The sequence below is a fragment of the Peromyscus leucopus genome, chromosome 5 (genome assembly GCF_004664715.2).
Source record: "Peromyscus leucopus breed LL Stock chromosome 5, UCI_PerLeu_2.1, whole genome shotgun sequence".
In the NCBI taxonomy this organism is placed as follows: Eukaryota; Metazoa; Chordata; class Mammalia; order Rodentia; family Cricetidae; genus Peromyscus; species Peromyscus leucopus.
In genome coordinates, this window is record NC_051067.1 from 125,041,861 (window position 1) to 125,060,853 (window position 18,993).

The window sequence follows — 18,993 nt, forward strand, 5'->3', positions numbered from 1 at the left end:
GTTGTAACCTTGAATCAGGAAGTTTTAGGGGACACAGCCCAAAGTTCAGATCAGTTGTGTTCAAAGCAGGTGAGGGAGGGGCAGAACAGATCAGCCATCTAGGGATTCTCAGGTGCCTCAGGAGGAGACTGCTCATCTGAGTCCTTCTGGTGGAAGATAGGTTAAACATCTGGGGTGATCCAGGGAGACTGGGCCACTATCTGGGGGTCCCACATTTCCATATACACCCAGTTCATTTTAGGGTGTCATGGATGGAGGATGACTCTGGCCATACAGGGTGGTTGGTGGTAGGGCTTTGGGTCCCAGTAGTAGAGTAGACCTGGGTGGATGGGGTTTGTACACCTGCAAGTAGCAGGTGTTTGACCTCCTCTCCCGGCTGTGTAGCAGATGGTCTCCGGAGTTAACTTTCTTAGTTCACCCTCATGAAGGACTTTGCTGTGCAGATTTTCTTGTGTTTTGCCATCGGTGCTTCCACTGGGGAAATTGATCTCTACCTCAGTGTTGGTAAAAGAGAAAAGATGGTATGATGTTCAAGTTGAGGTTATTGGCTGTGTTTTAAGTGTGCCTGGTGTCAGATGCTCCCTGTTAAATGCCCTTCCTTTCCTGCAGTGAAAGGTCAAATGGGGTTGAGAGTCTTCATAGGAATTATAGAGGGAGGCCCTTGACAGTGAGGGCGCTGGTAACTCTTACACTGTGCTGTGGGTATGAGCAATGGGGAAATGGATTGAACCAAGCCTTCCCCAGACAGCACCCATCGTCTTCATCTGCTTGTTTCCCTTGGAAACAGAATCTGGGGTGAGTCTGCCAGTTGACTTTCTGGCCCAGTACAGTTCTAAAGTATGATTTTGTTTTTGCCTACTCTGCATGGTAACCCCATGTGAACTGTCCTACACTCAATGGGAAGCAGCTTGTTACTAAAAGACCCCAGCCCAGCATCCTTCAATAACAGGAGAGGCTACTTCCTTCCTACCAGACTGTTCCTCTAGCCCACAGCACCCTACGGGTCATACTGTTTAGAAGCCCTGGGCATTGGAGTCCCAGACATGTGCCAGGTTCACAATAACATGCTGAAGATATAACAGGGCAGGTAGGCAAGTGGGCCCTTCGGATGATAGTTTGGGCCCAAGAGAGCACAGTAGCTCCAGGCCAACAGCCATTTTCCCTGGAAGCTCCTCTCCTAGACCCTGTCTCTTCACTCCACTATATTGTTTGCATGTTGGCCTTTGTTGCTGCCTCTAGACTCATGGACCTCCACTGTGATTCTTGCTTAGTACGTGCATTGTTTTTACCATAGTCTCAGATGCATCTTGAACACTTATGTAGGAGTACTGCCTGAGAGATGCTCAGCCTACAGGGCAGTCTGAAGATAAGTAGGTCTTTGGCCTAGGAGGCTGTTCCTGAGGAGGGAGTCTGGTGATGTTCAGTTGCAAAGGGCATGGAGTAATAGGTTTATACACTCTTAGTGTACAAAGTAGTAAAGACCAAAGTGTAACCATTGCTTGCTCACAATTCATAGAAACAGACCAAAGCTCTATCCTGAAGTGTCTGGTGGAGCCCACTGTTCCCATAGTACTCTTCTGAGGTTATAGGTGATCAAGAAACCATCTGTTGTGTAGCTGAGCATTTAAGATTGGGAAACTGAAGGTGAGCTGGTGAAGACACACCTTTGGGAAAGGTGGATGCTCCCCACACCCAGTTTTCTGCTTCTGGCCTGGTGAAGAGGTGGGCAGGGTGGGTCGGCTCACCTCCAGATGACTGTCCTCTGTTCCAGGATGATGACTTGGAAGAAGGCGAAGTAAAGGACCCCAGTGACCGGAAGGTGAGGCCTCGCCCCACCTGCCGATTCTTCATGAAAGGTAATTGTTTGCCTCCAGCCTTTTTGCAGCGATCTGTGTAGCCTCTACTTTCCTGGGGCCGTGGTGGTAATTCATCCTCATGTCAGTGAGGCTTCATGGGACTAGACTACAAGAGTTGGTGGTAGTGATGATGGTATTGGTGGTAAATAATAGACCTTTTATTGGTTCTGTCCTCATTTTAAAAACTGCCTTAGACGAGAGCTGCCTGGTGTTTTTTACCCTGCAGGTTTCGGGCCCACTGTTTATAACAGACCCAAGGCTGCAACAGATAGTGGCAGTTTCTGAGTGTTCAATGTTAGCATTCCCTACATCTGTAAGAAAGAACTACTTTTTACAAGAGGGATCAGAAGCAGGTCCTTTGGGGGAGAGGGGGTGGCATTGAAGACAAGGGAGAGCCTCTGAGGGCATTCCTGCAAAGGACTAGCACAGTTAAGCGTCTTCAGCAGGGGCATTTGAGTCTTGCTTACTGATCAGGGTTGATCACATTACAAGTAATGTGATGTTCTGGTTTTGTAAAGCCTGGGAGGGATTCAGAAATGGAAGTAAGGCCAGGCAGTGGTGGCGCACGCCTTTAACCCCAGTACTCTGAAGGCAGAGACAGGCAGATCTCTGTGAGTTCAAGGCCAGCCTGGTCTACAGAAGGAGTTCCAGGACAGCCAGGGCTACACAGAGAAACCCTGTCTCAAAAAAACAAAGAGAGAAAGAAAATGGAATTAAGAGTCTCCAGTCTGCAAGACTTGCTTGGATGTTCCGCAGTGTTTTGGGTATATTTCTTGTTGAGCAGTTTCCTTGGACAAATAGGAAGGTGGATGACTTTGCTCACTGGCCAGCCTATGTATGCAGTCTAAGTTCACAAGAGCTTCCTGTACTTCTTTTCCAGATGTTGTGACACCATTATCCACTCTTCTTCCACCAATACCAAATTCCATACCACTCAGAGGCCAGGTTAAAGGTACAAAATATCCTGTGTTCACTCTCTGTTGTGCCTTAAAGTCCCCTGCGCCAGAGGCCAGACTTCTTTCTCCTGGATCCAGAGCACAGCTAGAACGCCAACAGGGAGGAAGCTTGAGGGGCAGAGCTGCTGTTGCCCTTTCCGCCTTAGTGTCATTAGAGCTGGGGAGGAGACGCAGGTTCAGGCCATGGCACTATGCTTGAAGAACAGGAACTTCCACGGTGGGCAGTGGAATCCTGTCTTACTCATGGGGAAGGCTGTATCCAAGAGTGATCCACAAACAGCCTTGTCCCTAAGGCCAAGAGATGCCCTGGTGATGGGATAGTCATGAAAATCCCCCTCAGGCTCATTTCTCTGGGAACATGCTCTTGGGATGCCAACTGAAAATAGTTAGCTGATCTAAATTGCACAGTCTATTGTGTACATTGGGGGTGGGGTGCAGGGCAGTGTGCAGGTGACCTTCACTTGGCATTGACCCAAGCACCCTAAGAATGAAAGGCTGTGACGCTATATCTTAGTTCTTCAAAAATTTTGATATTTAAAGCTAATATTTCACGAAATATAAGTGCAAGCAGGAGACTGTTTTGAAGTAATGGCGTGAGGAATAAATGCAGTCATCCCCTGCAGATGGGTAGATTACATCAACAAAAACCTGTGTTCAGTATGTATCTGTACTTGGTTCTCTTTAGTACTGCTCTCAGACTGCTGCACAATGCCTTTGCAGCTCAGAAGCTTGCCAGCTGCTTGGGACAGGCCGGCAGTATCAGCATGGAGTCTCTGGAGCAAGAACCAGAGGCCAACACCTTACTTAGTTCTCAGACCTTACCAAGTACAGAACAGATGAAATGTATTAGAAATGCAAACCAGCTCTTTGGGAGACATCTGCATACACTGGGATAGGATTGTTGCCTCACACTGGGTGGACACCTGTGGTTACACTAAACTGTGTTTGGGTTTTCGTGAGTGAAGCCATGCCATAGGGAGGTTTCTGCAGTCAAGAAATGGAGAGCAGCTTAGGTGATTGTCTTAGAGTTTCTATTGCTTTGATAAAACACCATTACCAAAAGCAACCTGGGAAGGGATGGGTGCTATTTCAGCTTACAGTTCCACATCGTAGTCCATTATTGAAGGAAGTAAGGGTAGGAACCTACAGGCAGGAAGTGGAATAGAACAGGTAGAACCTGGAGGTAATAACATTTCTAGGTCATTTTTAATCAGTGCTTCCCGTTCTCTCATCCTGTTTATGGTGTGCAGAAAGAAAGAAAATGATGGAACTTGCAGTTCTTTGGGATGTCTTTGTCAGCAGTACGAGAAATTTATTTGGATGTAATTTTTGTTTGTTTGCCTACAAGTTATAAGCTTGGTGTTGAGTTGAAATCATTTGATTTATCATCCTTATGATAGGGCTAAAAAGACAGTTTGTTAAGAGCAGGTACAGTTCTTGGAGGACCTAGGTTCAGTTCCCAGCAGCCATGTCAGGCAGCTGACAACTGTCTATAAAATTCAGTTTTAGGGGGATCTGATGCCCTCTTTTGAACTCTGCAGGTATTGTAATCACATGTGGGAGTGTATACGTACCCGCCCTAACCCCTCCCCTCGAAACACAAAATCTTTAGCTGGACATGATGGAGTACATCTTTTTTTTTTTTTTTTTAAACTAACCTCTTTTTAAGATTTATTTATTTACTGTGTATATAACATGTATGACTGCAGGCCAGAAGAGGGCACTAGATCTCATTACAGATGGTTGTGAGCCACCATGTGGTTGCTGGGAATTGAACTCAGGACCTCTGGAAGAGCAGCCAGTGCTCTTAACCTCTGAGCCATCTCTCCAGCCTGATGGAGTACATCTTTAATCCCAGCATTTGAGAAGCAGAGGCAGGCAGATCTCTTGAATACCAGACCAGCCAGGGCTACAGATACTGACTCAAGAAAGAAAAGACCCTGTCAGTAATAAGATAAGTTACTTTAGAAATAAAACAAAGCTTGCTGTATTATTAGCAAGGATGTGGACATACTGGAACCCTTGTACACTGCTGGTAGGAAAGTAAAAAACAGTCTGGCAATTCCTCAAAAGGAGTAGAATAGCTGTGTAGCTCAGCAAGTATCTTAGTTAATTTTAAGTTGCTCCCAAGTCAACTTAAAAAGTCTGTTGGGGCTTACAGTTTGAGAGAGTGAGTCAAGAAATTAGTGGCAGAGAAAATGGTAGCAGGCAGGCATAGCTCGGGAGCAGTAACTAAGAACTTACATCTTTATCTGCAAAAAGGAGAGAGGGGCCTTAACCAGGAATGTTTTGGGCTTTTGAAACCGGCAAAGCTGCCCCCAATGACACACCACCTAATCTTTCCCAAACAATTCCACCAACTGGAGACCAAGCATTAAAATATGTGAGCCTGTGGGGATCATTCTCATTCACAACCCCTCATTCCATCCATTTGATTTGTGGCCATATCATAATGCAAAATGCATTTACTTCAATTTTAAAAGTCCTCAACAGTCTAACGCAGTGGTTCTCAGCCTGTGAGTGGTGACCCCTGGAGTCAAACTACCCTTTCTCAGGTTTGCCTAAGACCATTAGAAAACACAGATATTTATATTACGATTCATAACAGTAACAAAATTACAATTATGAAGTAGCTACTATGCTCGCATCCTCTCCAACATAGACTGTCATTAGTGTTTTTGATCATAGCCATTCTGACAGGTGTAAGGTAGTATCTCAGAGTCGTTTTGATTTGCATTTCTCTGATGACTAAGGATGTTGAGCATTTCTTTAAATATCTTTCAGCCATTTGAGATTCTTTTGAGAATTCTGTTTAGCTCTTTAGCCCAATTTTTAATTGGATGATTCAGTATTTTGATGTCTAGTTTCTTAAGTTCTTTATATTCTTTGGAGATCACCCTAGGATGACTGTAGCTTATAATAAGTTTTGGTTTTACTCAATTACTGGGCGAGCCTCAGTGAAACATTTCACTATTAGGATAAGAATTTGTACTATATCAAGCTGATAATAGGAAAAAAATAAAGAAATAAAAATGAAAAAAAAAGAAGTAGCAACTAAAATAATTTTACGGTTGAGGGGATTACTGCAACATGAGGAACTGTATTAAAGGGTCACAGCATTCGGAAGGTTGAGAACCACTACATAGTCTGTGTCTGATGTCAAAGAGCTTAGTTGGCTCTGCCCTTCCAGATGTGCTGACTGCAGCACACATCTCTTTTTTGGGCTTGTTCCACTCCCTGTCTGCCCCCAAAGCTGTGGTACCTCCAGCATCCTGGGGTCTAAAACACAATCCAGGCTTCACTTTCACAGCTTCGTGCAATGGTCTCTCCCAGCCTCCATGCAGAGGCTTGCTTACCACATGCCTGGCTTCAGCCACTCTTCCTGACTGCTAAGGAAGATGCCACAACCCCTTTACTGTATCCTTCATGACTCTACAGCCAGAACCATACTGTCAAGTTTGGCTGCCTGCAGGGGATGAAACCTGGTCCCCTCCTTAGATTACATTTGCATAAACTTTTCATTTGTTGCTCTTTAGAAACACATAATTTGTTAGGCCTTTCTTTTCACAAGTTATAGGGCTAGATGTGTGGGATCTCACTCTTTATTCCCATCTCTCCTTATTTCTCAGCTCCTATGTGAAATTTTCTGGCATTCTTTTTCTCTTCAAACTGCATTTTGTATTTCTTTTGGAGGGGGTGTTCAAGACAGGGTTTCTCTGTGTAGCTCTGGCTGTTCTTGAACTGGTTCTGTAGACCAGGCTGGCCTTGAACTCACAGAGATCTGCCTGCCTCTGCCTCCTGAGTGTTGGGGTTAAAGGTGTGAGCCACCATCATCAGCTCTTTTTTTTTCTTTGGGATTTATTTTTATGCCAGGCGGTGGTGGCGGCGGCTCAGGCCTTTAATTGCAACACTCTGGGGGGCATAGATAATCCAATCTCTGTGAACTCAGGCTAGCCTGGTCTACAAAGCTAGTTCCAGGATAGCTACGAAGAGAAACCCTGTCTCAAAAACCAAAAACAGATTTATTATTTTTAATTGTGTGTAGGTGTGCATGTGAATGCAGGTAAATATTAGATCTCTTGAAGCTGGAGTTAACAGGCTATGGTGAGCTGCCTGACATGGGTGCTAGAAACTGAACTCCAGTCTTCTGCAAGAGCAGTACATGCTCTTAACCACAGAGCCATCTCTCCAGCCCCCTTTTTTTGTTTTGTTTTGTTTTCCAGACAGGATTTTTCTGTGTAGCCCTGGCTGTCCTGGAACTCCACTCTGTAGACCAGGCTAGCCTCAAACTCAGAGAGATCCACCAGCCTCTGCTTTCCGAGTGCTGGGATTAAAGATGTGCACCATCATGACCTACATTTTGTATTTTTTTTTGTTTCTGTGGCTCTTTTTCATTTGAGACCTGCATTAAGAATGATTACTAGCTGGGCAGTGGTGGTGCACGCCTTTAATCCTAGCACTCAGGAGGCAGAGGCAGGTGGATCTCTGTGCATTCGAGGCCAGCCTGGTCTACAGAGTAAGTTCCAGGACAGGCTCCAAAGCTACACAGAGAAACCCTGTCTCAAAAACAAACAAACAAACAAACAAACAAAAATCGCTAATAAGCCACAGAATTGGTATTGGGCTGTCTTAGAATTTCCTCTGCCACTGAAATTATTCCAAAACTCTTCAATTTATCCTCAGGCAGATTCTTAGGACAAAAAGAAGCTACATTCTTTGCCAAAATATCACACAGATGGTCTGTAGACCAGTTGCTAATACTGTTCCCACATGAATCCTCTTGAGTTGGGCCTCTATATAGTCCACATTGCTCTCAGCACTGCTGGTAGTCTCCCAGGCTCTTACTAGGATGGCCCATTAAGCCCTGCTTATATTATTCAAAATCTCCTAGGTCCCAAAATCTTGCATATTTTTCAAAATCCAGCATAGTCAGGCCTGTCATAGCAATAGCCCCATTTCTGGTAACCGCCTTCTATTTTAGTTACTTTAAATTGCTGTGATGAGACACCATGACGAAGGCAACTTGTAAGAAAAAAAAGAATCTGTTGGGGCTTCCAGTTTCAGAGGGTGACTATGAACATCATGATGTAGAGAGCAGGCAGACATGGTACAAGAGCAGTAGCTAGAACTTATATCTGCAAGTAGGAGAGCTAACTGGGCATAGTGTGGGCTTTTGAAATCTCAAAGTCTGCTTCCTCCTCCAACAAGGCCACGCCTCCTAATTCTTTCCAAATGGTTCCTCCAACTAGAGACCAGGCATTCAAACATATGAACCTATGGGGGTCATTCTTTTACACATCACCACACCAAGCCCTCCTCTGTGTTTGTCTAAGAGAAATGAAAATGTGGCCACCCAAAAACTTGTGTGAGATGATCTTGATTGCCTGCCAGAGTTGGTTGATCTGGAAGTGGAGCTGCACATTACATGGTGACTTAGGAGATGGCATGTTGGGATGAAACTCAAGAGCCTTGAGCCTGTAAGTTGAGCACTAGACCACTGAGTTAAACCCCTGAGGGAGCTCCACTGTGCTTGTGCCCTTTAATTTTTCCCATTTTATTCGTATCATTTCTAGCAGTGTCTGATGGTGTCTGAGTCATTGGATTCTCTAATGTTTGGGGATGTGCATTCTTTTCATGTGCTTTTCATTGTAGCAATTTGTGCATCTTAGCTTGTGTTTGCTCACTTTTGGATCCATGTGTTCTTTGTTTTTATAAAAAAAAGTATCATGCCTCAGAATGGCCTGTAGCCTTTGAGAGTCTCCGTCCAGGGACTCTGAAATTAGGGCAGTTTTCATAGTAACGTACAACTAGCGGTAAGTGAGGCACTCCTACTGAGAGCATGCATATGCAGAGGCCAGCCTTGCCTGTGTCAGTAGGACATAATGGGAATTTGGACAGGGATTTCTTGTTATTGTGTTGTTTTTGAGACAGTCTCACTGTGTAGACCAGGCTGACCTCAAACTCACACATATCTATTTGCCTCTGTCACACCTACACCCCCAGGTGCTGGGTTAAAGGTATGCACCACCATGCCTGGCTTTGACGGGTTTGGTTTGGGTTTTGGTAGTGTTTTGTTGTTGCTATTATTTTATGTTGTTGTTGTTGTTGTTGTTGGTTTTTGTTTTTGAATTTTCGAGACAGGGTTTCTTTGTGTACCTCTGACTGTCCTGAATCATACTCTGTAGATCAGGCTGGCCTTGAACTCATAGAGATCCACCTGCCTCTGCCTCCTGAGTGCTGGGATTTAAGGTGTGCACCACCGCCCCCTGGCTTCAAGGTTTTTTAAATCCGTGGAGAGCACTTTGACTTTTATACACAGGCTGTCTTTCTTACCTGTTTGCAGCTGCTCAGACTAGCTGAGCTGGAAAGGAAACCAAAGCGTACTTACAGAGGCCACTTTGTCAGAGTGTGTGCTCTAGACCAAAACCAGTGTTTTGTTTGGAAAGTGGACATTATACAATTCTCTTTGCTGTTCTGACAGGTGTTTTGCCAGTAGTGGTGATCATGTAACTGATGATAGCCAATCCAGCCAACAAATCACAGGCTTAAAAGTCTGCTCATTTCTGGACCTAACAAACACATACATTTGCTCATGCACACAGCCACAGTCTCTTGCTGGCGTCTACACATGTTAGCGGAGATGGATTTTGGCCGTTAGACATGGGGACTGTAGCCAGCAGGTGAGGGGGCAGCCCGCCTCCTACCATCTGTTTAGCTTCCTTGATTGCTGCTAAGGGACCTGCCATGGTCATGTATCAGTATTACTGATGCAATTTTAGATCTGCTGCTATTAATCACACAGGTTTATTTTTTCTTCTTAAGTTGTTTGGGGACAGCAGTGGCAAAGATCACCCCAGAGTGTATAATATATTCACAAAAAATGGGATTGTAAAGCGGTGTGGTGATGGCACACACCTTTAATCCCAGTACTCAAGGAGGCAGAGGCAGGTGAGTCTCTGAGTTTGAAGCCAGCCTGATCTACAAAGTGAGTTCCAGGACAGCCAGGGCTACACAGAGAAACCTTGTCTCAAAAAAAGGAGCTGGAGAGATGGCTCAGAGGTTAAGAGCACTGGCTGCTCTTCCAAAGGTTCTGAGTTCAATTCCTAGCAACCATATATATGGTGGCTCACAACCATCTATAATGCAATCTGGTGCCCTCTTCTGGACTGCAAACATACATGTAGGCAGAACGCTGTATACATAATAAATAAATAAATCTTAAAAAAAAAAATAGGGATGTATGTTTGGTGATTACATGATCACCTAAGTTGGTAACTACCTTCTGGCAGGAGGTTCTGGAGGTATAGGGTAGGAGAGACAGGATAGTGTGCAGCCCAGACTGGACTTTAATGTGCCACTCTTCAGTGATGGAACCAAAGGTCTGCACTGTCATACCCACTCTACTGTATGCTCTTTATTTACATATATTCCCACTTTTATTTTGTTTTCCTATAAAGTATTTCTCATATTAAATAGTATCTACCCAAGCATAAAAATTAATAAAAAAAATTTTCTCAAAAATTGCGGAGATATGAGCCATCTAGTTAAGAAAAAGATCATGTCTTTTCTTTGAAAACCCATGTGCAGATAGCCCTCTGAAATCCAGAAATAGCTGGGTGTGGGTTGCCTACACCTTTTATATCAGCACTAAGCAGCAGAAGCATGTGCATCTCTCTGAGTTTGAGGCCAGCCTTGTCTACACACAGTGAGTTCCAAGCCAGCCAAGGCAACATGGTGAAAACCTGTCTCAAAACAAAAAAGCCACAAGTAACACTGTCCCACTCAGCCTGAGTCTCCACCCTCCTGTTTCTTAGCACACTCAGAAGCAGATGGTCATACTATTCTAAAATACCTTTATTTTTTCTTCCATTGCATTTATTTCTAATTAAGAAATTAAGTTTGTAGGGGGCAGAGTACGCATGTATGTGGAGCTCAGGACAGTTGATAGGAGTGGACTGTGGGGATCAAACTCAGGTGATCAGGATGGGTAGACAGGGCACTTAACCCGCTAAACCATCACACTGGCATGTTTCCTTTTTCTTTTTCTTCCTTTTTTTTTTTTTAATTATGGAAGTAATATTTACTGACAGTAGACTAAGTAAAAGATAGGGGTTAGGAATATAGCTCAACAATAATATACTTCCCTAGAATGTACCAGGCCCTGAGTTCCATGCATTTTGGAATCTTGAAGGCATTTCTCCACAGTCCAGAAATAAAAGTCTATGTGCCTCACCCCCATGAAAGGGAGTTTACCTGTATAAATGGGGTTCCTGCACTCCTTTATCATTTGTCCAGCATTTACAGGATATGTGCTTTGGCTATATATTGGGGTGGCTGTTCTTGTGGTCAAGAGTTAAGAATACTATCAGCAGGGGCCTAACTTTGCTCCCTGAGAGCTGGGTTCTGTCGTCCTGACACTTTGTCAGGATGACACTCTACACCTCCTCCTTACTTTTCCTCTGCTGTTTGCTTCTCCCTCCCGTGCATGTGTTCTCTTCTTCTTTCTGCCCAAAGATTTGAAGGTGGGATTTGGGTTGGGTTTTATTTAGATTTTCCTTTTGTTTTGTTTTGACATTTAAAACAAATACTAAATGCCTACTTACTACTAACTGAAATATATTTTAAGTATAAATCATATAATTGATTTTTTTTGTATTTTCTAACTTGCTATAATGAGCTTTTGTTGCTTTTTTTTTAAAGATTTATTTATTATGTATATGGTGTCCTGCCTGCATGTATGTATGCCTACAGGCCAGAAGAGGGCACCAGATCTCATTACAGATGGTTGTGAGCCACCATGTGGTTGCTGGGAATTAAACTCAGGACCTCTGAAAGAGTAGCCAGTGCTGTTAACCACTGAGCCATCTCTCCAGCCTCCCTTTTGTTACATTTTATTACATAAACAAGGTTGAGAAGTGCATGATGTAGAGTTGATCATGAAGAAGTGGATGGTGTTTGTCTGCCTTCCAGGGCTCAGAGGTTCAGATCCTGTACAGTGAGGCTTCCAACCTCATTTAACTTACATGTGAATCCTTAAAAAGTTTTAGGAATGAAAAAAAAATATCATTTTTGTGTTTGCAGGGAAACAATATTGAGTATATCTTGTGCTTTATATCAGTATGTTCTTTGTGTTGAGTTGTTTTTAACTCAGACTTCAGCAGTCATGGTATTTAAAGATGAAACTTGCCTTGTTTCATGATTTGTTAGCAAAAATGTTCAACTGGAATATCTGTTTCAAATTGACTATAGCTTTTAATTATTTAAGATTGTATGTATTAAGCTGGCCGGTGATGGCACACTCCTTTAATTTCAGCACTCAGGAGGCAGAGCCAGGTGAATCTCTGAGTTCAAGGCCAGCTTGATCTACAGAGAGAGAGATCCAAGACAGGCACCAAAAACTACACAGAGAAAACCAAAAAAAAAAAAACCAAAAAAACAAACAGATAATATGTATTAAACTAGGAAGTGTGTTTAAATCTTAGATGCTTCTAATAGTGTATACATGGGACTTTTTTTTTTTTTTTTTTTTTTTTTTTGGTGATGCTTTGTACATCTGAGACACTTAGCATTTTGCACTGAAAAATTGAGTGGCTCCCTTTAGTAGTGCTGGGGTTTTACACTTTGATGAGCAAAGTGTAAAAAGCTCAATTGTATTTTGGTTGATTTGATAAATTTAAGTACCTTAATTTATCACATATTTTTGTTTGTTTTAAGTGATTTATTTATTTTTATTTTACCTGCATTGGTGTTCTGCTGTGTATCTGTGAAGGTGTCAGATCCTCTGGAACTGGGGTTATAGACAGTTGTGACTTGCCCTGTGGGTGCTGGGAATTGAACCCAGGTCCCTTGGAAGAGCAGCCGGTACTCTTAACCCCTGAGCCATCTCTCCAGGCCCCTCTTATTCACATACTTTTTAAGGACCAGAAATAATCCTGAATGGTTTGGAGAGGGCTACCCTGGGACAGAGTCAACAGAGATCTGGTAATATTTGTGCCTCCCATGATTTCTACCTCAGCATAGTCAAAATAAATGTCCAGGCACCTGCTGAAGCTCCCTAGAGGCCCTAGTGTTGCTTCTGCACTTAGCTCTAGAGACTCTCTGGCTTCTCTGCTTTAATCAGTGCTCAGATAGTTGATGTGCCCTGTTGTCCTGTAGTATCCATGGGAGATTGGATCCAGAATGTCCATGGATGCCAGATAGCCTCAGCTATCCAAGTCCCTATTACAAGATAGTGTAATATATACCCTCCTGTAATTTAAGCCCTCTTTAGGTGACTTACAATCCTGGACACAGTGTAAATAAGTCCTTTTTATACTGTATTGTTTAAGGAGTAGAAACACAAAAATGTCTCTACAGTGTCTCCACATGTTCAGTGCAACAGAAAGAATATTTTGTATCTGTGGGTGGTGAATCCATGGATATAGAACCTGCAGAGTGACTGAATAGGCCCTGGGAGTCCAAGCAGGGACTCTCATCAAGGGAATGGTATCTCATGGAAGTACCTGGCTTGACCCATTGGCCCAGACCTGCCCTGCTCACCTCTGCAGGACTGTGGGACACCTGTGTCCACAGCAGGAGAGGTAGGCTGGGCTGTTACTGGCCTGAGGCTCTCTGGGCGGAGGCCCAGTGACCTGTGGGAGCAGGAATGGGTTGATGGGTGCTTCCCAAATTGTCAGTAAGCACCCCAGCTGCCGCCCTCCAACAGTTGTGCCCTTGGCATCTTTTCTCACTGGACTTTTGTTTCCCTAGGGAACTGCACCTGGGGAATGAACTGTAGGTTTATACACCCTGGAGTGAATGACAAGGGGAACTACTCCCTCATCACCAAAGCTGAACCTTTTCCACCCAACGGTGCCCCGCCTCTTGGACCTCACCCATTGATGCCTGCCAACCCTTGGGTGCGTGAGCTCCTCTTTTGTTGCCACCAGATGGGATACCTGAGTTCTGTCTGGATCTTGGGCTGAAGACAAATGTGATCCTTATGGAAAAGGCATCTGTACCTGAGAGTCAAGGGGCACCTTTCAGGGTTCCTTGTGCTTGTGTAGAGGTAGCCTTGGATGTTTCAGGGCACGTGGGTGATTGGCTAGGAAAGCCAGGTGTGTGTGGCTGGCTGACTTGTCTTTTCATTGTTTTGCCCCATTTCTTAATAGGTTTTTAAGTACTTTCTCAATATTTCTCTTCTTATTTTTTAATAGGGTGGGCCAGTAGTTGATGAAATTTTGCCTCCACCCCCTCCAGAACCCCCAACAGAGAGTGCCTGGGAACGCGGACTCAGACACGCAAAGGAGGTAAGAGTTCAATGCACTCTGGGAGGGAGAACACAGTGGTGGTCCTGGCAGGACTGGCATAGCTTTGATCCAGAGAGTATGGAAACTCAGTGAGGCCTGAGAAGCTATGAACATTTCTGGGCTTCCTTTAATAGAGAAGGAGAAGTAGCTTTTAACCATCTCTGCATGGCAGGTCTAGTCACAGGTAAATCTTGGTAGGCCAGAGAACCTCCCTGGACACAAACAACATTTTTAGGTGTCATGGGCAACCCAAAAGATGAATTGTCTCTGACCATTACCCCAGGCAGTGAGACAATCCCTGACATTCTGTAGGACCTCTTCTCCGTCCTCCTGAGACCCAGTGTCTGCTCTTAATAGCTCTCTCAGGCCTCCTTTTGCTGCCCACTGTGGCTCCCAATACCCACCTTGTATCAGTGTCTGTTAACACCCAGCCTTGTTTGCTTAGTGCCCAAGTTGTTCTCTCTTGAGGGAGATTGAAAAATAAAGGCCTTGCTTACGTGCCTTCTGGGGTCCCTGTGCTAGTCCCAGATGCTCACTTGCGTAGAAAAGTCACGCAGACCTGTTTAGACCAGCCTCCTCTGAGGCCTGCAGGAGAAGACTGGAGTCCTGTGTTTGCTGGTCCCCTTTGGCACTGGTGCTGTACTTTGCAGGTCTCGGGTTCCCTGTGTTCCTCTCAGTGACTTTGGAGGTCTTTATTTCACACTGATGTCTATCTTCTTTTGGTGCTAGGTTTTAAAAAAAGCAACCATTCGGAAAGAGCAGGAGCCTGACTTTGAAGAAAAAAGGTTCACAGTGACCATTGGTGAAGACGACCGGGAGTTTGACAAGGAAAACGAAGTCTTCCGAGATTGGAATTCTAGGGTCCCAAGAGATGTCAGAGACACAACGTAAGGAATCCTCTGCTTGCCCTGGCCCGTTCATGTCCTGTCAGGAGTAGCCACACACAAGTCCCAAGGTTATGGTCTCCACCACTCTGGCTTCTGTGGAGGAGATGCTTACGTTCCATGCTGGAAGGCTACCTCTGGGGTGCACTCCCAAAGTTCCTACAGGCTCAGTCTATGCCTCTGTCTCCTCACCTCTTCCTCAGTTACTTGGGGAACGAGATTTTTGGTTTTTTTGGTTGTTTGTTTTTTTAAAGATACATGTGTATGTGTGTATGTATCCATGGGGCCAAAAGAGGGCGTTGGTTCTGGAGCTGGAGTTACAGGCTGTTGTGAGCTGCCCAACATGAGAACCAAACTCATGTCCTCTGGAAGAGCAGCAAGCAAGTGCTCTTAACCACTGAGCCACCTCTTCAGTCCCTCCTCAGACATTTAATGCTGGTCTTTAAAAAATCTCAACAGAACTGGGAGTGGTGGCGCACACCTTTAATCCCAGCACTAGGGAGGCAGAGGCAGGTGGATCTCTTGAGTTTGAGGCCAGCCCGGTCTACAGAGAGAATTCCAGGACAGCTAAGGCTACATAGAGAAACCCTATCTCAAAAAAGGAGCAAAACCCCCTCAACAGAGGAGTTCTGTGGTTCTGAGGACACATTGAGTAGGGCAGGTGCTGGGTCCGTGCCTGCCCAGATGGAAATGCACTGGGAGGGTAAAGAGGTAAATTTTGGTATATGGCATAGCTTTGCAGTCTGTGGTTTGGCTCATCAAGTTCAGAAATACTGAATGAGAATTCTAAAAGTAAACAGCATATCAATTTTGGTGACTTTAGTTACATTGTTACAGTTATTCTACTTTTAATTAATTGCATACTTCCCCTAGTCTGTAAACTATCTCACCAGTACAGTGGCAGGATTTTGAAGTGAGAGTAGTCAGGTATCCACGTTATTCACTGGGACACTGAGAGAAGCCACCTTAGTGTGTGTCCCTGGACCTGCTGTCCCCCTGCACTAAATGAAGCACATAGGATTGTGGAGCTCTTTCAGGTGTTGGCGTGCTTCAGAGGGTGTCTTCTCTATTGTAGAGTTTCCTTGGCTGGGCTTGTGTCTCTTTCTCACGTGAACCAGGCTGACAGCGTAACCATCTATCCCATGAATGTGCTCGTTGGTTTTTACTTGGGATATGCTTATGTCCCAATGCAGGATGAACCAGCATGGTGATAAGGAGTACCCTGTCATGTCTTTTCAATTAGTTGCCTCTTTGTGACTTTCTGGAGTGAGATCTGCATTTCTGGTTGAATTTGTGTCATTCCTAAGCACCTTCCCTCTGCTGTTGTAAATGCATACTGCCTCCTCATTAGCTGGCGAGCTGTATGTGAGGACATAGGTTCCCATGTTAAGCTCTTGTCCTGCTTTGTTGAGGTAAGTGGGTGGACGGTTGTGTGAATTGGCTCTGTCATAGACTGTTAAGGTGTAGTGTCACAGGATGGCAAATGGAGACGGTTTCGCTGTGTTCCCACCTCCCTGGGCTCATCTTGCCATCAGTGCCTGCACACACTGGCAGATGGTCATAGGTCCCACGGTATCCTAATGCTCAGGGAACTCCTCGATGCTTCTCTCCAGCTTTGGTTGTAAAGGTGCTGCTGTTGCTGCTGCTGTTGTTATTTTGTATGTACATATGCAGTGATCTGTGGTGTGTGGGCAAGAGTGCCACAACACTTGTGGGGGTCAGAGGACAGCTTTGTGGGATTAATTAATGTTCATGGTTTCCCTGGACCAAACTTGAAAATCGTCAGGCTGTGCAGCAAGTATTTCACCATCTGAGCCATCCTGACGGTCCTTAAAAGTGCTTTTAAGGATTTGTTGAGTGTTTTCTCCGGAAATGCATACAGGAGGTTTGTCTTTGTCTTCCCTCGTGGATAGTCCCAGGGCTTTTCCTCCCCAGTGACTGACATGTGCAGTGGTGGTGGATGTCCTAATGCTGACGTCAGCCTTGTGTTCTTAGCTGTGGTTACACCACTTGGTCACGGTGTATTATTTTCATCACGTGGGGTTGGAGTCTGTTAGCTTGTCTTTTATGTAGAATTTTTGCTGTAGCATTCTTAAATGATACGATTTCCTTCTTTTTGGCTCTTTTTTCAGACTTGAGCCTTATGCAGATCCTTATTATGACTATGAGATAGAGCGTTTTTGGCGTGGTGGACAGTACGAGAATTTCAGGGTGCAGTATACAGAAGCAGAGCCGTATCATAACTATCGCGTAAGTATGATCCACATGTTAAAACTCTCCTCTTCCCATAGATGGGGTCTAACTATGTACCTTAGGCTAGCCTCAAATTCATAATCCTCCTGCCTCAGCCATACAAGCAATGGTGTGTACTTCCCTTACCTGTCATCAGTCAACCCTTCCTGTGGTATGTTTCCTTTGAGCTTATTCAGTTAACAAAATGTATTGAGCCACAAGTCCTGAATTTGAGCCCACATTGGTCATGTAGGGAGCCACTGGCTGTGTTTGTGATAGTTTGATGTCTGGTGGCCTTTCATGGAATCATTGTTTTTGCCATGGTTTTGTAAGATTTGCTCGTAAGGAAGGCATCAATGCTGGTTTTCAGGAGACTGTCACCTTTGTGAGTGTGTCGCTCTTGGAAGTCTCTGAGTAATGTACTTAAGTGTAGCACCATTCTTGCCCATTTAGCCTGCTGGTTAAAGATGTGCCTCTGGCTGGCCTTGCCATACCGGTCTAGTGAAGACTCCCAAGAACCTAGTGTGTCTAAAGATCTGTGTGTGCCAGACTGCCCGTTCCATCTTCGCTGTCAGCCTGCTCGGAAAGTCTGCTTTAGGAAAGGCTTATTAGGAGCCCTTGAGCAGTTATGTGCTGTGACTCATGTGGCAGCCCCAGCAGCCCATAGGTAGAGAGCTGTGCAGACTCACACCTGTCCCAGAACTACATCATTACAGCTTCCTCTTGGAGGTAGGACGCAGGGTGCGGGTACTTGTTCTCTGTTGTATCTAGCGACATGGGTGGCAGGAATGGAAGGGAGTGCGCATGGTGTCTCAAGGTCACCAAGGCCCAGAGCCTGTCAGCCGGGCTGTGCCTGAACTGTTTGAATGTTGACTATTAAAGCAGGAAAACAAGTCAGCAGCGGGGGAGTGCATTAGGGGTGCACACATTTCCTTCAGTACATTGTTCGTGAAGCACTGTGGTGTGGGCTTGCCCACATGGGCAGCCATTGAGACTTCCATCCTAAGAGTGAGCTGGTCACCCATGGGAGGGCCTGTAGTATAGAGTTCATACCAGACTGGTATTGACAAAGTTCTGTTTTTATTTGGTTGGGGTAACTTCACTCTGAAGTTGTATGCATTCCTGGTTTTTTAACATATTGTCGTGTGTGTGTGTGTGTGTGTGTGTGTGTGTGTGTGTATGTGTGTATGTGTGTGTCTGTGTATTATGTGGTGCTGGGAATCAAACCTTTGGACATACTAGATCTGTGGCTTTCAGATCGGCTCTCACTTGACCCAGGCTTGCGTGAATTTGAGATCCTCCTGCCTTCGTCTCCTAGTTGCCGGCCTTTGCTGTCAGACACAGCTAAGTTGTCTTAAGGAGACACTGGGAATAAAATGGCCTCCTGAGAGCATCCTCCTACCTGCTCCCTGTTTTCTCTGCACTTCTACCAAATAGTGTGTAATTTGGCATCTATATTTGGCTTTTTAACCCAGGAACGGGAGAGGGAACGGGAGCGAGAGAACAGACAACGAGAACGGGAGCGGGAACGGGAGCGTGACCGAGAGCGTGAGCGAAGGCAGAGGGAGCGCGAGCGAGAACGGGAGCGTGAGCGGGACAAGGAGCGGCAGAGGAGGAAAGAGGAGTGGGAGAGAGAGCGAGCCAAGCGAGATGAGAAGGACCGGCAGCATCGAGACCGGGACCGCGACAAAGACCGGGAGAAGGACAAGGAGAAGCCGAAGCCCCGGTCCCCACAACCACCAAGGTAGATCACCCCAGTTCCCATCTATCAGCATGT

At 45.1% G+C, this 18,993-nt stretch overlaps 1 protein-coding gene across 4 annotated transcripts in view; it reads left to right on the forward strand.

The window, feature by feature from the left end:
* Positions 1 to 18,993, forward strand: part of Zc3h18 (zinc finger CCCH-type containing 18) — a 42,785-nt gene that overhangs the window by 7,848 nt on the left and 15,944 nt on the right. For 2 of the 4 annotated variants that reach the window (XM_028880839.2, XM_028880837.2), the window contains exons 3-9: positions 1,772 to 1,856; positions 2,737 to 2,808; positions 13,562 to 13,710; positions 14,008 to 14,100; positions 14,830 to 14,987; positions 17,117 to 17,234; positions 18,692 to 18,960. In XM_028880839.2, the coding sequence (XP_028736672.1) occupies positions 1,772 to 1,856; positions 2,737 to 2,808; positions 13,562 to 13,710; positions 14,008 to 14,100; positions 14,830 to 14,987; positions 17,117 to 17,234; positions 18,692 to 18,960 (944 nt within the window). The remainder of the gene's footprint in view (positions 1 to 1,771; positions 1,857 to 2,736; positions 2,809 to 13,561; positions 13,711 to 14,007; positions 14,101 to 14,829; positions 14,988 to 17,116; positions 17,235 to 18,691; positions 18,961 to 18,993) is intronic. The other 2 variants (XM_028880840.2, XM_028880838.2) reach the window with 1 other exon arrangement.